This window comes from Archocentrus centrarchus, chromosome 4 (assembly GCF_007364275.1).
Source record: "Archocentrus centrarchus isolate MPI-CPG fArcCen1 chromosome 4, fArcCen1, whole genome shotgun sequence".
NCBI classification, from domain to species: domain Eukaryota; kingdom Metazoa; phylum Chordata; class Actinopteri; order Cichliformes; family Cichlidae; genus Archocentrus; species Archocentrus centrarchus.
The window spans coordinates 24,320,304-24,339,494 of record NC_044349.1 but is presented as its reverse complement, the minus strand read 5'-3'; the positions used below and the strand labels follow the sequence as shown (position 1 = coordinate 24,339,494).

The 19,191-nt window shown below is 39.9% G+C and overlaps 1 protein-coding gene across 1 annotated transcript; it reads right to left on the bottom strand.

Annotated features, from left to right (window-relative positions):
• Positions 1-1,928: 1,928 nt before the first annotated feature.
• On the bottom strand, positions 1,929-18,160 carry atp8b3 (ATPase phospholipid transporting 8B3). The gene is made up of 29 exons (XM_030727910.1): positions 18,135-18,160; positions 17,807-17,850; positions 16,925-16,989; positions 16,466-16,557; positions 16,216-16,329; positions 15,700-15,798; positions 15,051-15,112; positions 14,429-14,501; positions 14,216-14,286; positions 13,588-13,679; positions 13,326-13,484; positions 12,359-12,447; positions 12,074-12,267; positions 11,751-11,959; positions 10,680-10,711; positions 10,357-10,513; positions 9,910-10,098; positions 9,653-9,765; positions 9,099-9,266; positions 7,539-7,650; positions 7,329-7,404; positions 7,111-7,234; positions 5,578-5,764; positions 5,238-5,461; positions 5,052-5,135; positions 4,746-4,970; positions 3,359-3,497; positions 3,071-3,201; positions 1,929-2,269 (listed from the first exon to the last, which is right to left on the bottom strand). Exons 3-29 carry the CDS (start codon positions 16,947-16,949, stop codon positions 2,060-2,062), a joined length of 3,450 nt encoding a protein of 1,149 aa, XP_030583770.1. The 5' UTR covers positions 16,950-16,989; positions 17,807-17,850; positions 18,135-18,160; the 3' UTR covers positions 1,929-2,059.
• Positions 18,161-19,191: the final 1,031 nt, after the last annotated feature.

Here is a 19,191-nt window from a genome sequence, read left to right as displayed (position 1 = left end):
GTCATGCAAAAATTTGAAACCATTTCTTACTGACCGACCGACCAACCAACTGCAGTACCACGTGGCAACTGATCATCCCACCCAAAGTGTCGTCCGCATTTACTGTCAAACAGCATATTTGTGTCATTTCACTGTGGGATTGAATAGGTTGCCAGTGGGACTGATGTAGACACCCCCAGTCACACTGTGCTCTCCCTCTTCTGTTACCTGTTAATCAATCAGAACCAAGTGTCTTTGTGATGGTAGAAGACAATCAGTTTCAAAACAAGAAAAAAGGTAGAGAGAGGGCAGGCCAGTGAGGAGGAGGAAGGGGAGGATGGAAGAACAAAATCATGTGGAAAAGAGGCTCTCTGAATTGTGACAAGCTGTAGTGCCCGACTGCCAAATGACTGCCCCACCACCCCCACTCACTCATTCATCCTTCATCCCATCGCGGCCAAATCACACCGTTCAAACCCTCAAACCAACATTTGACTCGCTCCCCGTCATTATCGACTCTGCTTCACCTCCTGCCACCATGTCGTACAACGCAGCAGTGCAAAAAAAAAAAAAAAAAAAAAAGAGCTGTGGTGCAAAGATCATATTTCCCATCACCCACCACAATTTCCTGCTAATCTAATGATGATGTAACCAGCCGCGAGGAATAAAAAATGGCTCCGGTTGGTGGCTTTTGCACAGAGAACTATGCAAACACCTGACCCCCCCAATCCTAATTGTTGCTGCTGGGTCAGAGTGTATAACCCTCAACCCCTTCCCTCCCCACAACATTTAAACACTACCGCTCATTTTGACCTCCATAGCCCGTTACTCAGCCAATTCACCCATACCATGAGCCCAGTGTGGGTGGAGCAACCCCAGTCACTCAGGTTCTGGTGAGAGTGGCTGGGGAGACAAGAGCACTACAGCATCCCATGTTTCACCACATTGAGATCACTTAACTTTACATGAATGCCCCAAACTGCCACTGACATCAGAATGGAGGCCATGCTGATCCTCCACACTCATGGCTCCATTACTCTACAATGTTTGACTGTCTTTGTCCCCAGCGCCAAGGAAGGGCCACAATCAATGCAAAGACACTTACATTGTACCTACTTAAGTTTACAAAGTCGTCTGGAGACGGTGGCTTATATTGCACTCAGACAGACCGACAGAAGGACACACAAACAGACACAGGCACATGCTGGAGAGGGTGAGTCTGCCTTTTGAGAGTGTTTGCTGAAACCAAAGATGAAATCAGAGGTATGACAATCTGGCTGCCAAACCTAGAAGACAATGTTCAGCTCTACGGGTCCTGTGATTTACTGGCCATGTGGACATTCCACATATTGCACTTAAACACACACACACACACACACACACACACACACACACACACACACACACACACACACACACACACACACACACACACACACACACGTAGGCACATACCCTGGTGTACACACACACACACACCACCACACACACACACACACACACACACAGAGATGAGGGATAAACCCACTCATGTCTATTCAGAAAGCCTTTTTTCCCTCCTCCCACTGCAGAAGCCGGAGAGCCTGTGGAGGACTTTTAGTTTCATTCTAGTTGAGACTTTTGAGAAGGAGAATAATCTGAGTAATAACTGTTACAGAAAATAAAAACTTAAAAGGATAATATGGGTAAATTGCGTGTTTTGAAATAAATTAACAAATAAAACAATTGTAAAACAAAGCTATGCTGTTGGTTTATTGTGTTTGGTTTGATCTTCAAAGTAAAATTCCTTATAACCTCAGCAGACAGAAATTTGATTTTTATCACATTAAAAGATTGGATATATTCAAACAGAGGTAAAATGTCAATGTAAAGATAATAAACAAGATTTATGGTGCGTAATATATTTTGTATATTACATCATTAACTTTATTACAAAACAGTACCCATACAGTAGCGCACCAGCTTAGAACTGCTCACAAAACCATATGTAAAACAGAGGAAAAATCTTTTTCAGTTCTGTGTTGCAGGAGCAATTAATATGATCACATATTTTCTGTTCTAAAAACTTTAAATGCATTAGTCATCGTTCATGTTCCGTGCGGTCAGTGGAGTTATTACTTGCAGTCACCTTCTCATCTACTGGCAGTTCTGTGGGGTGGATGTGCGTTGCTGAGGTGATGTAGCGTCCGGACCCAGCTCCCTGAGAGACAGCATAAGAGGAGCGGCGGAGAGATGTCCCTCTTCTGAAATTAGACCTCAGTTCCACTGGCTGATGTGACACACTGTGGACCTGTATCACAGACAGGGGAGAATGATGTCAGTGTCCGCTCACCCTGTTTTTTGGTACTGGTTCTAAATTGGGCACCGGCACAGCATCAGTAGGAAAGGTGTATCTGTGTCTATATGTTTTCAGTGATTGTGCCGATTCATGGATTATGGCCTTTTTCCGGTTCCTGTTGGTTTCCTCAGGTGGCATGCCTTGGGTGCATTGACTAATCAATATGCTGTATTCACACCCTGTTTGCCAACCCACTTTTCAACAGATTGTCTGTCAACCTCTGTGGTCCGAGGAGCCCCTCGTGCTCCATACAGCCTTTGTTGACTACTGTCTCTGATGATTTTCTGATCACTGCTGCAACCTCTGCATAATTCAATAATTCTTTGAACTTAGTTTTCTGGTCTAGTGCACTGCATTTGGGTCTACCAGTTCTTTGAAAATAACCTCATACTTTTAGAGAACCATGACATATGAAAAGAAAATGATCTCTGTGAATAATACAGAAAAAATAACTGGAGACGGTTGGAGTTTTTACAGGCTGCTGTAGGTTGTTTTTGACTATGAAGACAATGTTTCTGTGTATTTCTCTGTCCTATCAAAAGCTACAGTTCATGATATATTTCTTAGTTTTTATGGATATTTTTACACCGTCTCTATTTTGACATAGATGAAGTAAACTGAGCTAACTGAGAAACATGCAGGTCCTCCAGTGACCCAAACCCCAATGGACATGCAATTTGCATTTTCAACTCTTCCTTTACAAACAGAAAAACTAGTGGATTTTTTCTCATGCACAAAAAGATCACAGATCACCTTGTGTTTGTCATGGAGGGTGAGAATGACATTGAGGGCAAAAGCAGTCACTGAAGGCAAAACAGCTGTCCAGGCAGTGAGCAGAGCGGTGAGCCACACAACTGGATCAATGAAGGCCTTATCAGACACACCTGATGAAAGGACACACAGAGCAATCAAACCTGTCCACAGAAATGGGGACAGATCCCAGATTTACTAAAGAAGAAGTGAAATTAACTTGTTATGCAGTAGCCTTTTTTTTTTTTTTAAATAAGGAAATAATGAAAAGGCCTGTGCTGAATACGGTACCAAGAAAGTAATAGTCCTTGGGTGACTGTTGAAAAAGGCGGGTGTTGTGGGTGATCCTGGTACAGATGAAGAACAACACCACAGAGACAACCACAGCTGCTATGTTGAATTTTGTCCAGTATCTGGTCATCAGAATAATCTGAGACATAAAAACACTGTTATTAAAGGAGAATAATCCATCTGGAAATACAGTACAGTAGATATTAGCAAAGTAACAGTTTAAATAAAATTTGTTTCAGAAATAAGATGCAATAGTTAATATTTATGTAGTTATGTAGTAATGCAATTATTAACAATACAATTTAAGATGGGAAAACAGTCTAAAATATAAGGTTTAAACGTAGATCAGTGAAACACCGGCATTCCTTCTTTAAGATATTTTAAATGTTCATTATCATTTCATAGACTTATATTATAAGGTAAAGACCCCACAATAATACAGAGAAAAACCCCAACAATTAGATGACCCCCACACCCCCTGCCATGCGCATGCACTTGGCAACAGTGGGAAGGAAAAAGTCCCCTTTAACAGGAAAAAAACAAAGTCCGGCAGAACCACGCTCAGTTCCTAATATCACATATTTCTTATTTAAATCAGTATTTTGTGTAACAAAAAATAACTACTTAAAATTATGTGTTGTGTATTATATCATAGCTGGTAAGAGATGGAAATAATTAAGTTCTCATAATATAGACACAGCATTTCATTATGTATTCGTTACTGATTACCAAATATAACTGTCACGTTGTAAGTGAGAATGTTTTCATTCCCAGGATGTCAAATACTGCTGTCACGTCAAAGCTGCTGGTGTCTCAGAGATATGCCTGAGCTGTCCTTTTAGCAATGGTGCCATGACACCCCTGACACATCAATAATCAGACAGATTTCACTCCAAACCCTTCAAATATATGGAAACCCTGTATCACATTTCACCACACGGGATACCCTTGAGTGTCATTTTTCAAGGTGCAGCATTATATGTGAGGATGGGTACAGTTTAAATGTTATTCTTTCCCAAACAGTGAATGAAACAGGATACAAATTGTGGTCTCCAAGTTCACAGTCTTATTATATCCATAACAAACCCCACCCACTGAATCTTTAAAAGATAGTATGATAAATTTCATTTTCAACTCATTAAATATTTATCCCAATGGTCGCTATAGATTGATAGCAAATTAATCATTAAACATTTAGCAAACATTATATAATATTTCACTGTAACATAACGTTCACCAAAAGTTGAATTAACTATCAATAAAATATTTAGATGTGATTATTATAAAGTGCTACCAAAGTCACTATCATGATTACAAAAATGTGTCAAAAATGTTACGTTCTTTGTTATATTGTGACACTTGCATATATAAAGGCAGACATCCTGACCTCAATTGTGGCAGTGAACGTAGCTGCCATGGAGACTGTGACCGCCATAGTCTGGTAGTCTAAGGCTGTGTTGCTGAAAACTCCAAACGGGATGAAGAAGAACACGAGCGATGCATAGACAGCATGCAGGAGCGACAAGGACAACTTCAGAGGGCTTGAGAGCTCATGTTTCTGTCCAGAATGGTACAACTCTGGAAATTTTAAACTGTTCTCTGCGCTGACATCCTGCAACACAAAGACGCGGCCTTTATTGTTCAGACATTCATATTTATCTTATTTTACTTTAATATAAAGTCTCCACCTCACCTGTTCAAACATGGCCATGCAAATCGTTGCGTACGCAGTGTAGAAAACAGTGTATAACGCGATGAACCATGTTTCATACAGAGACTGTGAGAGGAGCATAGACTGTGAGAGAAGGTTTCGAACTTCATTTCATGATGTGACTACAAGGTTTTTTGTCACATATTTTAATCCGTGTTTTTTTCTAACCTGAGCACTGAAGCCATTGAAGAAACCAAACCATACATGCACAAGAGCAAAACTGCAAGTCTTAAACAGGAAATAGCGCAGGAAGAGGGAAATGCGCCGATAGGACCATCGGCCATGGATGAGGAGCAGCCGCTGCAGAAACCTGAACTGGGACAATGCAAAGTCTGCATTCTGCACAGCCTGACCTCCCTCCACTCCTGCCAGTCCCACGCCAACATGAGCCGCTGGTGTTGGGGAGAGAAGATGGAGGACAAATGTTAAAATATGAACACAAATATCAGAACACACTGATCTCTTTTTTTTTTTTTAGAACTTTTTAGAACTACAAATAAACCCTTACTCTTGATCATGTTGACGTCATTGGCACCGTCACCAATGGACATGGTGACCGAACTCGTATGTTTCTGGACCATGTTGACAATTCCAGCCTTCTGTGCAGGTGTTACGCGGCAGCATAGCACAGACCGACAATGTTCTGTCAGGCTCATGAATGTGGCCCCCCATTCTGGCCTCTGGTCAAACTCTGCCTGGGGTGAAACACCATCAAACATTGCAGTCTAGGTATTGACTTTAAAGTGAGCTACCTGAATTCATTTGGTTTATGACATCCTCTAAAATTTTATAGCAGATGTCTTTTCTATTTTACTTATTGGTGAGTCCAGTGATAGTGATAGGGGCAGACTGCCATGAAATGCAAGAAAGGGACCCACATGCATACATATAAGGCCGATTTGAATAACAAAGTCATTTATTATGGCTAATGCAAGTCCGAGATACAAAATCCAAACGGGAAAAACAAACAAATGAAAAAAACAACAGAATCCAAGCAAGCTACTAGAACAGAAGCATGCTGTGGAAGTTAGCTAAGACAAGGACTGAGGGGAAGGACTGGATTATTTATACACAAGAGGCTAATCAGGGAAGTGAAAACATGAGGGTAATGAGATAAATCTGAATGTAATCTAGACAATGGGACAGGGGAAGAAGTAAAACTAAAGGCAAGACACAGGATACAACTAACTAACTAAGAAAGTAAAACAAAATGTGATTAAAAATAACAAACAAGGAAGCAAAGAAATGTGAACTTTACAGAGGGGATGATGCAGGAGGAAAACACTGAGGGAACTAAAAAACTCTATAAATACCAGCAGTAACTAACACATAACAGGAACTGAAGGCACAGAATGGTAGTGGATAAATGAAAATCAAACCCGAACAATAAACTAAACTAAGAACCAAGAAAGCATAAAGCATCCAAGCAGAAAAATAAACAAGATTTCTTAACTTCGTAACAGACTTCAACAGGAAACACTCTGAGAGTGCAAACGTCTGCCAAGGCAGCTCACTCATTATTCAGCACGTTATTTACAAAGTGGAATAATAACAATGTGATTGTGATTTTTTTTTTAAGTCCTGGATTGTTGCTGTTGCATCTAAGAGCTTTTTATTTTTTTCCTAGTCCATATGCCGGGCTAAGCTAACTAGCTGCTGGCCTTTGCTTCATGTTTAATGCAAGAATCCCTCTGAAAACTCACTATTTACCAAAAACATAAACTCCATGGTGGAGGTAATAACAAACTCCACAAATAATAAACTAGAACTGAAATAACCTTTGACCTGTTAATAATAGGTAGGAAAAAAAAATTCTACAGCTAAACTTAAACTAGGATCACTCAACAATGCAAAATCCCCACAACAAAATGACAACCAATATTATTTTGTGTTTTTTTTCCCCCTCTCTATATAATATCTCTTTATTGTGTTACAAATAAACTTCTCATGAAACCAAATCATGTGCAAATTATATGAGAGGAATGATTTGTCCATTTTCAAAACTTTACATTGTCTATGTATAGCACAGGTCGGTGTTTACCAGCTCAGGTCCGGTGAGGACCACAGAAGTCTTTGCTACAGCCATCTTCTTGTCTACAGCCCACAGCTCTGTCTGTCTGGCCTTAAAGAAACTCACCCGTGGATCTGGGGACTGGAGTATCTGTCTGCAGGGGCAAACAAACAAAGATCAATGGGATGGTGTGAGTGCATGCATGTGTGTGCTTGTGTGTGTGTTTGTGTATTTTTAACATTGCTAACCTCAGCTCTTGCCATTCTACTATTCTGCTATCAGGATCCAGCAGTTTGCAAGAAAATCCAATATTCACTGCAGTCTCTACAAACACCAGGAAAGAAGTGGCAGAAAGAGTAAGAATAAGACACAAACCACTGAAACTTTTTATTTTTTATGAAACTGTAGTATTCAAAAATGGTGCCATTCCCATCTGGTGTTGCAACCTATCATAATACCTTTTTTGTCTCCAGTCAGTACCCATACTTTAATCCCAGCCTCTTGAAGTAGTGCAATGGTCTCAGGCACTCCATCCTGAAGCCGATCCTCAATTGCTGTCACCCCCAGCAGCTACAGCAACACTTAATTTCAGCATCCGTAAAGGATATTCAAATTTTTACATATTAGGTGTGATCACAAAGTTCCATGACTGTGCCCATAAAAATATGAAAACCATCCCTTTATATTAGGCTAACCTTGTCTTCAAGTTTGTGTCCTTAACAACACAGCTGCCTTAAACAAAAGAAAAAACAAAAAAACAAATACTGCCAAAGATACAGCCAAGCAATGATGCAATCAAGAACAACCGGACTCTCCAAAATTTCCAATGTTTGTTATCTTCACTGTCAAACAAGAGCACCGCTTAGCGGGTGCCAACGCTCGGCTATTTTGGATTTTGTAACTGGGAGAAAGAGGAAGGATGGGGGTCAAAGTGCTGTTATAGTAACGTCAGTGAGCCAGTGTGTGAAGTGTGATGGGTCTAGCTTGAAGAGTATACATCTATGGTGTGAATTTGAACATCCTAGGTCAGGGGTCGGCAACCCGTGGCTCCGGAGCCGCAAGTATTCATTTGAAGTGCATTTTATTTTTGTCAGTTCAGTTTTTGTTGTAGTTTTAAATTGGAACATTATTGTGATCTTAAAATATAAAAATAAAATAATTTTATTTATTTATTTTAGTTTCTCAATATATGCGTCACTCGGCTTCCGCTAGTATTTGCGGCTCTCACTGTTTTGTTTTCCGTGGAAACCGGGTTCAAATGGTTCTTTCCGGATTACCTAGGTGAAAACTTGACCTCTGACCTTCAGGTCCCACTCAGTGCAGCGACACATGCGACCTGGTCAGTCAGCCAGTGACTTTTGCCTCCTAAGTGATGCTGGCAGCTTTTCTGTCTTTAGCCTGTGGCAATAATGCTGTGTATATTGTGGTAAATGAACAGTTTCTTTCAAAAAAAACAAAAAAAAAAAACAGTTTCTTTCAAACCTAGTGGAGAGTTCTTTCAGATTTAAGTGAACATTTATCTATTTGCGTCATTACTTAACCACAATAACTAAAACAACAGGGACAGATTGACATGTTCAAGTTAAAAATTCATAGAAAATAAGCAAAGATAAATAAATGAAATCTGTTTTTGCATCTTGATCTAGATGTTTTGAAATTTTAGGAAATATAAACAAATAAAAAAAATTAAATGTGGGATGCTACAGTGGGATTGATTTGTTTTTATGGGCATGGTCACAGAACTTTGTGATTGTAGTCCGAAGTTGTATGACTACAAAAAGGAGTCAAAGATATGAGTGAAGTTCAAACTCATAATGAGAAAAAAAAAATGCATGGGATTTAACAAAGATGCTGGGAAACAAGGATTTGACTTTTTTTTAAAAGGTGTATGCTCTGCGCCTCAAATACAAACATTAATCTTGGGGCAGAAATCTTTAATCAGGAATTAACATTTAACAGATAAACCCCTTTAAATGGAGGGCTGACACAATATAAAATCACACTAAGGATGAGCCCACCTGCAGGTCCATCTCCATCTTATCATATAGTTCTTCCAGCAGAACATCACGGTCACAGGTCGCCATGGTTGCTGACTGGGACAGAGTTTTATTCCACCGCTCCCACAATGCCTCGGGAACAGATCGAACCGCAACACACAGTGTCCTCAGACAGGCCTCGGCAAACAGCTGACAGAAGATAAGTTAGATTGTTTTTTGATAGGCTGACATTATTTACTGAGTAATCCTTCAGGCAGAACTGGAAGGAAAAAAACAAGAGATAATCAGGGATGCCTCGGCTATCTCATTAGCTGGTAATGACTGGCTGGATCCTTCCTTGAAAACCTGCTCATCATTGACTAAGAGCTTTCAAAATAGTGTTTGATGATCTGACAAATGAGAACTGCAGTGGAAGATACTGTACTTTTAGTCCATGTTGGCTTGTACACATCCCAATCAGAAAGATTTGAGAGTAAATGTACAATATGTGATAGCTGTTAATAAGATGGAAAAAACATTAGCTTAGTTTAGCTTAGGATAATGATTAGAAACAGAAAAAGATGAAAATGTTTTACCTCTAGAGCTGTTTCCATCCTTTCCTGATATGGACAGTCCTTCTGCAGTCTCTCCAGGATCACTATATCTGCCCCTTTACAGTACAATTTTATTCCACCCTCTGGCTCTCGCACTAAAGAAGAAAAAAAAACTCTAAGTATGGATATACTAAGTTCATTTCTAAGAAATGACAATAGACTGTTTCACTAAGTTGAAATCACATGATCAGAACAAAAAAAGGTATTATATCAGTGCATGTCACAAGAGGTACTCTCACCCAGTACAGACATGCGCCTCCTCTTGCTGGTGAAATCCAGCAGTGCCAGGAGCTGATACCTGCGAGTGACACCCATTTCTGAGACAACGATAAAATCTCTTGCCCTAGACAGAAAGACCCAACCCAGCTCTCTGGCGGCACCAACAAGGGCTTCCTCATCTGGGGATGCAGCCTGGTAAACTGGAGTCTCTGTGGGATTGCCGTCAGAGCACAAAGGAGGTAAACATGTTGTCTTCCAGGAATGGCCTGTTGGGCTAATCAGTTACTCTGTCCTGCTGTTTCAGATTAGTGTTTGAGAAGTTTTCTTAAATAATAGCAGAGAAAAAAATATCTTTACTTTTGCTAACATTAGACAAGTGTCATTATTTTGAACTTTCAGTGTCAGCGTACGGCAAAAGCAAAATTCACAACCAAGATTATGAACGTACCACACATACAAAACCTTACCTTCCTTCCACTCTGCCATGACAGTATGACATAAAGCAAGTGCAGTAAAGAACTGTCTGCTGAGTGGACACTGGTTCCTTCTAAGTCTGTCTACAAGGGCTGGAGCTGACATAAAGAGACCACCACAGGAGAAGGGATTCCAGCTTAAATCCATGAGCTGCACAAACACAGGGAAATAGAGAGGACATGAAATCTGTATGCTATAATGTAGAGCACATAACCTGAAGGATGTGTAGGGAACACCTCAGAATTCAATTAAATACATACAAAAAAAAAAAAAAAAAACACTGTTCAAAGATGCAAGAGTGTAATTATATAGTTACCTCTACATCCTCTGCTCTGACTGACGTATCACCTATGAATGTATGAAAGAATGCATTCATTTAGTTATTAATATATTTGTTTAAATATTTAAAGAAAGAAAGAAAGAAAAAGAGAGAAATGGTTGGTTTAAAACTGACAAGCTGTTCATTACAGTCATCTGTGGTCAGAGCTGGTGTTAAATATTTAGCGAATGGTGGGGAGATGTTAAATGTCTCCACTTGTCAGCTAGGAAACCTTGCTTTCTGTTCTCAGCCTCTCAAACTCTACTGTACTCTACCTTCTACATGTATTTATTGAAGAAAATTACTGTAAATGATGACTCAACATGTAACCTCACACATTATTTGGCACAGGCTGTAAAGGTAAGGACAGTAAGTTGCAAAAAAAGCATTCTAAAAGAAAAAAATATGCAAACTGCATCATTGCTACTAAAGTTGTGCCATGCTGATAAGAGGAAATTATTTACAGGTTTCATGTGTGACTCTGTAGCAAGCAGCAGCCAATGGAACCAACACAACAAGTGTCAAAAACTGCTGTTATTTCTATACTATTTGAAGCTGAGTCCAAACTTGAGTCAATCCCATGCTGAATTGCCCAACTTTACAGGATTAACCAAGATTGCTGATCTTAACTGACAACTTCAGCCTGTCACCCAAGTATGATTACTTCTGGCTCCAGAAATCAATATGACATCACAGAAGCAACACCCATGCTTTGTAGTCATAATGAGTTATCATTCATATTTAGAGTGTTAAACTTCACCTACTATAAAAATGCTAATTGCATAAGTGTGCACTTTGTGATTTGATTTTAAAACGCTGACTTCTGCTCGAATCCATCTGACCTACTCCCCATTAGTGATTTTTAAGTTTTGTGTTTACAAAACAAGGAGAGTATGTGGCCTATCCTAACAGCCAGCAACCCATGCAGCATGACTTGTTGTTTGCTTTAAGTTGAAAATGAAACTGTCATATTAAATGTAGCCTTTTATTTATTTTATTTTTTATTTTGGTCAAGAGACAGTTTCAGTTTAGTAATCTGTAAAAGAATGACTGGCTTATTGTTGTTACCATAGATATCTCCAGCTATGCAGCACTGTCTGAAGAGCAGGCGATTCTGGGTTAGTGTCCCAGTTTTGTCACTCAGCAGGTATCCCACTTGGCCGAGCTCCTCATTCAGTGAAGTATTCCTAGCCTGAGCCGGTTTGTCTCCCTGCTGCCAATACATCTCCAAATCCCAGCCAATAAACAGGCTGTGGACCGTGTGGACCAGCTCAAACCTGCAGGCACACATACATGCATGGTAATCCAGCACACACACACACACAAACAGATGTGTATTCCCACCTTTCTGCCCACCCACAAATGATTGCAGTATTGCAGATGGAACTAACGAGATATAGAGGGCTATAGGCATGGCTGGGCTGAGAAGGATGATGTAGCTCCAGTAGACGAGGAATCCGGTGTAGACAGCATCGCTGTTAACCACCAGAGCAGACAGAGCATCTGTCTGTCTCATGACCTGAGTGGAAAACACGCCATTGCCAATGGCAAGGAGCAGAGCTGCCAGCAGCACACACAGGACTATCTAGACAGAACACAGACGCAGTCTATAGCGTTTATAAAAACTGCACATAAATGCCTCATGTTTGTCGTTCCCATGCCTTTTATCCACTCACCCCGATCACCACTTTGTTAAAAACTTTTTCCATCTGAGTCCTCTTTACTTTCAGTTTCCCGCTGTTCCTCAGGATCTTGCTGTCTGCGCCTGGCGTTAAAAACAGAACTATTAGAAGCTATTGCTGACCGGGTGAATGAGTAGACCATCAAGCAGCCAGAGGGTGAGAGTTCAAGCTCTCGTGTCAACAAGCTTGTGCTGATGTGCCCTTGAGCAAGATGCTGAATCCCTACTAGATCCGGGGGTTTCTGACCCCGACGCAGTGAGGTCAGGGGAAGAGAGAGTTTTTCTTTGCAGGGATCAATAAAATATCACATTATGTTTTCTGACGATGCTGTCTCAATCTCACAGACTGTGGAAAGTCGCTGAACTTTGTGTGTAGAAATGACAAAACCATTCAAGGGCAGAAAACTGATTCCAACTTAGTCCTACAACAGCAACAATATGTCAGCTTTGATGCTGCTACATTTAAAACCGGTTATGGCGAGTGTGAGGTTGCTTAGAGTTATTATTGGGCTTAACTGGGGTCACACCAATGGGCAGTTTCTGATTAATGGTATGAAACTCATCTCTGGAAAAATTTGATCTATTGATCTGCGGAACCAGAACAGGAAGGGTAAAAGCTGAGGGATCCATGACACTTCTGCCTCATCCAGTAACATCCAATCAATGATGACTTAAAAGGCAGGAGGAGCCTATAATCTGCCAGACGCCCACATTTAAAACATAGCTGTAAGAGTGAAGTACTAATCTAATTAGCAGTAGATTGTATTCCTCATAATAAAATTTGCCATTGAAGTGAGTGGAGGTCAGAGTACAAGGTATCATGAAGATAGCAGATCTGGGAACATTGTGGAACACAGTGTAAAAGTGATATCTCTAAGCAAGTAACAATTTTCTGAACACATGTACCGTAATCATTTCACTCCTCTTTTACATCTAGACAGAATACATTCGTCTACCAGTACCAGTATATATGGCCAAGCCGTAGGCAAAGCCTGTATTGCGTAGGACTGTTCCCCTCAGCAGGATGTGTTCACTGTCCAAGGGGAGAATCTCTCCCCGCCACTGCAGCTGACCTCTGAACGTGTACAAGCGATTGTTGGGCTCCTCACAAAGCACAACACCTGGAAAAAGGAAAAAAGAATAAGTAACATTTGCTCTCACTCAGGACAATAAATAAATTTTATGAATGCACTGCTGCATTTCTAATAGAGTACATTTATTCACCATCAAAGGCACCAAGGGCCTCCTCTGAGGGGTTAGAAGTCAGCACATTGTGTGTAGCATTGAGTGCCTGCCGGTACTTGAGGTTGGTCTCTCTAAGTGAAGAAAAAACTTAAGTGTTAATTATAAAGTAAAAAAAAAAAAAAAAACCCAAAACATCAATACAGCAGAAAAAAAATAATAGTTAATGTTTAGGTAATATGGATAAGGGAAGTCACGCTGTCTTAATTCTGTAGTTTAAAAGTTTAATAAATGAAGACTTACATATTAACGCATATAGAGTGACACCTCTGCCTCCTCTATCGTCTAAAAAGTTTATCAGTGAAACATCACAACTTGGGAAGGACACAAGTTCTAAACTTGTGTCCTTCCCAAACATTTTCTCATTCTACAACATTACTGACTACCATAGTTTGTTGTGCTGTCACTTTAAAGCATTTCTGTTGTCCTAATTGTAGCTCTAATCAAATGTAAAAAAAATGCACCATTACTATTACTCCGGCTATAAATATCATAAAAGTGTGCGATTTACATCAACGTCTATGGTGATTATGCATTTTAAGAGAATTTAAGAGAATTATTCAGAGGTATCAGATTGAACGAACTAATTAGGTTGACTGTGTCTCTTTACCCATCTATATCAGCTGTCTCCACATAACACAGACTGTGAGGCTCTGAGCTGCACAAAAGAAGAAGATCAGCCTGGGTGGGGAACCAGAAAATATTTAAGTGAAACAGAGATTTGATAATTATTCCTATTATACTCTGGCAACAAGCATAAATCAGACATTTGAATAAAAAAACCTGCTGCACATTTCTGTGTTTTATGAACTGAGAAGCTCACAGGGATCACTTGGTCTTTGTGGATCCGCAGTACATCTCCCACACACACATCTTTCCACTTCTTTGTGCGAAAACTGAGACAAAGAACAGACGAGGACTGAATGTTTGAAAGGAAAAGCTATTTTTGTATAAACTCAAAAAAAATGATTTCAAAAGTAACAGTAGCCATATTATTAATCAAAATTACAAATTACAAATGAATACCATCTAATTACAAATCTTTAATCAAAGCTGTTTTAATGGTTAAAAACAATAAAACAATGCCTTAACAGTTTACTGATCATGTTTCTTGTGCATTTAGCTTGTTACTTCTTTGCAGGACAGTGATGATTACACAAAATAGCACAATTATTCAGTAGTCTATGAGAGAAAGTGTGATTTCTACAGCACAGCTTTCTTAGAAACAATAGAAGTAAAAATATATTTGTTATTAACAGATTGGTCATAGTTCTTATTTTTCGATAAGTGAGGAAACTGCTCAGTGTATTCGCCCTGCTCTAAAGTGTAAAAGGGTCTATCCAGGGATTCATTCATTCACACTTCATTAGAGATTCATTAGAGGGCTGTTTCAAAGTGGAGATGTGCTGACTCCTGAGAGAATAACCCACTGTCTTTGTCCTCACCTCTGGGAAATGAGAATGTCACAAGGTCTGGAGTTAATCTCAGAGTCACTGCGTCTTCTTGCCTGTATTCGATGTATGGAGAGAAGGACAGAGACACATGGAAGGAGAGAAAAAGAGAATGAGAAATGGCTGGGAAGAATGACAAGGATGGAGGGTAAGAATGATGGACAAGGAGCAAGCGAGAGGGAGTGAGGGTGGCCATGAAAGGTTGAGCAGAAGAAAGGAGAAAGGAGAAATGCCATTACAGGGCTCTACAGTGACACCAGCTGGGAGATTTACACCCTCCACTAAATGATTAGTCAATAGAGAGGGGTCAAGCAAGCATTTCACCCAGAGCTGTTAACGACCGTAACTCAGTGATGCACTTAACCAGAGAACTCGCCATGCAAAACATCACGCCTGCATTTAAAAGGAAAGGCTTTAATGATAGGAGAGAAAATTAATGCTACTGGGATGACTGGTTTTGTCAATGAGGAGAGGACAAGGAGTCAATGAGGACAATGAAGGAGAGAAACGAATAAGTGCCATGAGCATAAAAGCATGCATGAGCCCGGTCATATATTTATGTTCAAACCCCTGCATCTTTGTAAGCGGAAACATGCAGCTTACAAAAATTATTCAAGCTCTAGAGAGTGATCGGCAGTCTCACCATGTCGTTGCTGAGGTCTTTCAGCCCTCTCACTGAAAGAATCGAGATCAGCGGGATGATGGTGATGTACCATGGTATGGATGAGATGGCAGGGACACACTTGAAAAGGCATGCAAGCATCAGTACACATTGGAGGAAATGGAAACACATTCACACATCAGGTGCATGCATGCAAAGTGCCTCCACCAGCATTATTAACTATGCAAAACCTTCAAAGCCTGCAAATGTCTGCTGAGTTAAGTTTATTTTGGCAAGCTACACTAAACAAATATGCCATCAATTGTGAGCAACCTTTATAAAGAAAGGGAATAATAGAAAATTAGCAGCAGACTATATTGGATCTATTGAGTGAAAACATGAACGTGATATGAAAATCAGCATGTGCAGAACATCTCAGCATAACAGCTGTGACTTATGTATTTGCTCAAGCTAAGCTGACAGAAGCACCTAAAACAGTGGATTCATGACATGTATCAAAAAAAAAAAAGTGAGAGAGCAGCAGAGTCATCATCTGACCTGCAACACCATCATTAGGAGATAATAGAGATTGGCTGCTCGCTGGAACTGTTCAAACAGCGTTAGGGGCAGGAAAGTCAGGGGGGAGTACTTGTAGCTGCGCACCACATTATCCTGGCAACCGACGTGGAGAGCCATGCAGAGGGGCAGGAAGAAAACATACAGGCATCCATATCAACACATTAGTCTGACTCTAAATGTATCAGTGTGCCAGCAGGCGTTGGGTTTTCGTGTGGGATGTCTGACTCACAGCGGCTCTCCCCCAGCGGAAGCACAGAAAGGATTTCTTCTGTTTAAGTTTGTGGTAGTGGCGACTGTTTGCCCTCACCTCCCATGTGAAGCCTGTGAGACAAACTCTGTGATCTCAGAGACCATTTACATACAATAATTTTATCTAGAATTTTTAACAGTGACAACAGATGGGTATGCAGTCATGGTGTGTTATCATGCAAGTGGATGTAGTGTACCTCTATTAACCCCCTCCGAATATTCCCAATTAAAGTCTTAAGAAAGTTAAAAAAAAAAGAAAAAAAAAACTCAAACAGTATCTGCTAAAGAAACATCATCCCCTATAAGAAAGAAAATAATCCAGAAGTGAAAGTTGCAGATCAAAACTGACATCCAATTGCATTCCTTTCTGGCTGGCTCTTATTAACACAGATAAGAATGTGATGTCTGAAATGAAGTTTAAAGATCAAAAGAGACATACCCAATTCAGCACTTTCCTCACTCATGATGTTGTGTAGATTTGGATGCTTGCAGACTCCAGTTATGCTACGCAAAGTAGAAATCACAATGACGAGGTAACTGACATGTATTCATTTTGATCTTAAGTTTTATCAGCGAGGGTGCAAACTCATCATAGTTCACTGGCCACACACGGATCAATTTGACCTGAACAGAGCTGGGCCCAGCTATTGCACAATAACCTTACAATAACATATTTATGTTTAATAAACCTTCCTGATACAGAACAGGTGATAAACAGCCTGGGACATCTCAAGAAAAATAAACACCTCAGTTTTCCACATTTACTCAGTCTACCCTTATTACATGTAAATTATGCTCTTATAGAATCCAGTGGCTCTGCTAAGGCAAAACATTCACATATAGACCAAGGTACTACAGCATTTATTTATTAATTTTTTTTTAAATGTATTTATTTATAATATTATTCAAGTGACTTGTCAAAATCTATTAATGCTTTAAACTTTGCAAACATTTCCATTGTTGTGCAGTAATTCTGGAATGACCACATCAGAGATAGCGGTTTATTTTACTTAAAAATTTGAAGTATTTATGATGTCGCTGCAGTTTTTATGGCTTGCAAAGCTATCCAGTGGGGCAGATTGGATGTGGGAGATGTTGTGCTGGATGTTCACACCCTGTGACAGTACATCCTGGTTTACTAGTTGTGTATTACACTGTGTACCAGTGCTTCTAAATCCCTGCTGCTGATCTAAACACACTCCTTTGTACTGTATCTCTGCAAAGCTTACCCATACTTGATTAACTGCATTTCAACATCAACAAAATGCTGCTAAGGCAACCCGAAGGCAACAACAGGCTGATAAAATACTGAGACAAGTACCTGCTCTTCTTGCTGAATCTTTTCAGATAGCTCAATGAACAGCCCTGGTGAGAGAGACAACCAGCTCCATTAAATCGGCAAGATTTTCCAAAATAACGTCATAACAGATTATTCAACAAAAGTTTGTGTCTCAAGTTTCAGCTGTTGCTAAGTAGATACCATCTGGACCATTTACAAAAAATGAAAAAAGACAGAAAGTCCTGGATGATACTGAACTGTTTGACTAAATATTAATCTTGGTTGTACGGGTGTAAATAACTCTGTGTTGAACTCGTTCATAAATAACATATAAACACACTACTCCTTCCAGAAACAGGGACAACTTTACCTGCTTTGTTTGCTGCTACAGACGACGAGTCCGTGTAAAAAAAAAAAAAAAAAATGCAAACAGGTTGTACAGCTTGGTCATTAATCCTGAAACTCCGCAGACCACAGCCAGACATTCACACGAGTGTTTTTATAACCATTTTCAGCTACTTTACACAACACAAATCTGTGCTACCCACTTGCCTCCTTTATCTTTGTGCAACATGACTCCACCTTTCTCATTCTCCCATGTGAAGACTCCAGCAACACACTGTACTCCCCAAGCGCTTTACCTGAGGAAAAAGAACATAATGTAGGAGGAGCATCAAACCAGCGAAAGCATATCAACTATATCAGAGCAGCTGAAAACAGAAACATATTAAGCACCTTTGAGTAAACCACAAATGTAAGCTGGTCAATTCTCCAGGTGGAATTAGTAATTAAAAAAAAAAAAAGAATCTAACACAAATGAGCCAGAAAGTCCTTATGAGAGTGTGCTGCTTTTCCACTGTGTCAGCAGCGGGAGTATCAGTTTACAGGAATGTGAAAGCTGTGAAGCTTTGCTTTCAGATAAGCACGCATCGCCAAGACACATTTTTTCTTTCCATGTACAGCATGTTCTTCTTATTAAATTAAATCTGATGAAAATACTGTTAATGTACACACCAAGCTTGCTGAGTTTCTACAGTGGCTGAATTAATGACGGTTGCGTGAATTAAAGCGCTTCTTGGCCTTGAGCATTTAATCAATCCTTTATAGACATTCAAATTAAAATGCATTAATATATTTGCTGGTATTATCACATGTATTCATTTTGATCTTAAGTGAGCCTGCACTCACTCCCCTTTCCTTTAAGTTTAGAAAAAAACTAATGAATGCAAATACTTTTTATGACTGATTTTACTTACACTAATCTTCCGCTGTCTCCTTCATTTATTTAAGGCCTTTCTTAATTTCCTCATGAATCTAATGCCACCTGGTGGAGGTGAGCACCCACTGCAGATCAACCATCAGTTGAAGGTCAAAAAAGGGTAAATTCATAAACAATGGCAACTCAGAACAAAAGGCAGTTTGCTGAA

What these genes read in the sequence shown, in the direction of transcription:
- atp8b3 (XM_030727910.1), bottom strand. Translation starts at nt 16,949, where the DNA reads ATGAGTGAGGAAAGTGCTGAATTGG. An exon ending in GTAGAATGGCAAGAGCTGAG is followed by an intron (nt 7,235 to 7,328) that starts GTTAGCAATGTT and finishes TTGCCCCTGCAG; the next exon opens with ACAGATACTCCAGTCCCCAG. An exon ending in CGTTCACTGCCACAATTGAG is followed by an intron (nt 3,498 to 4,745) that starts GTCAGGATGTCT and finishes TTTATGTCTCAG; the next exon opens with ATTATTCTGATGACCAGATA.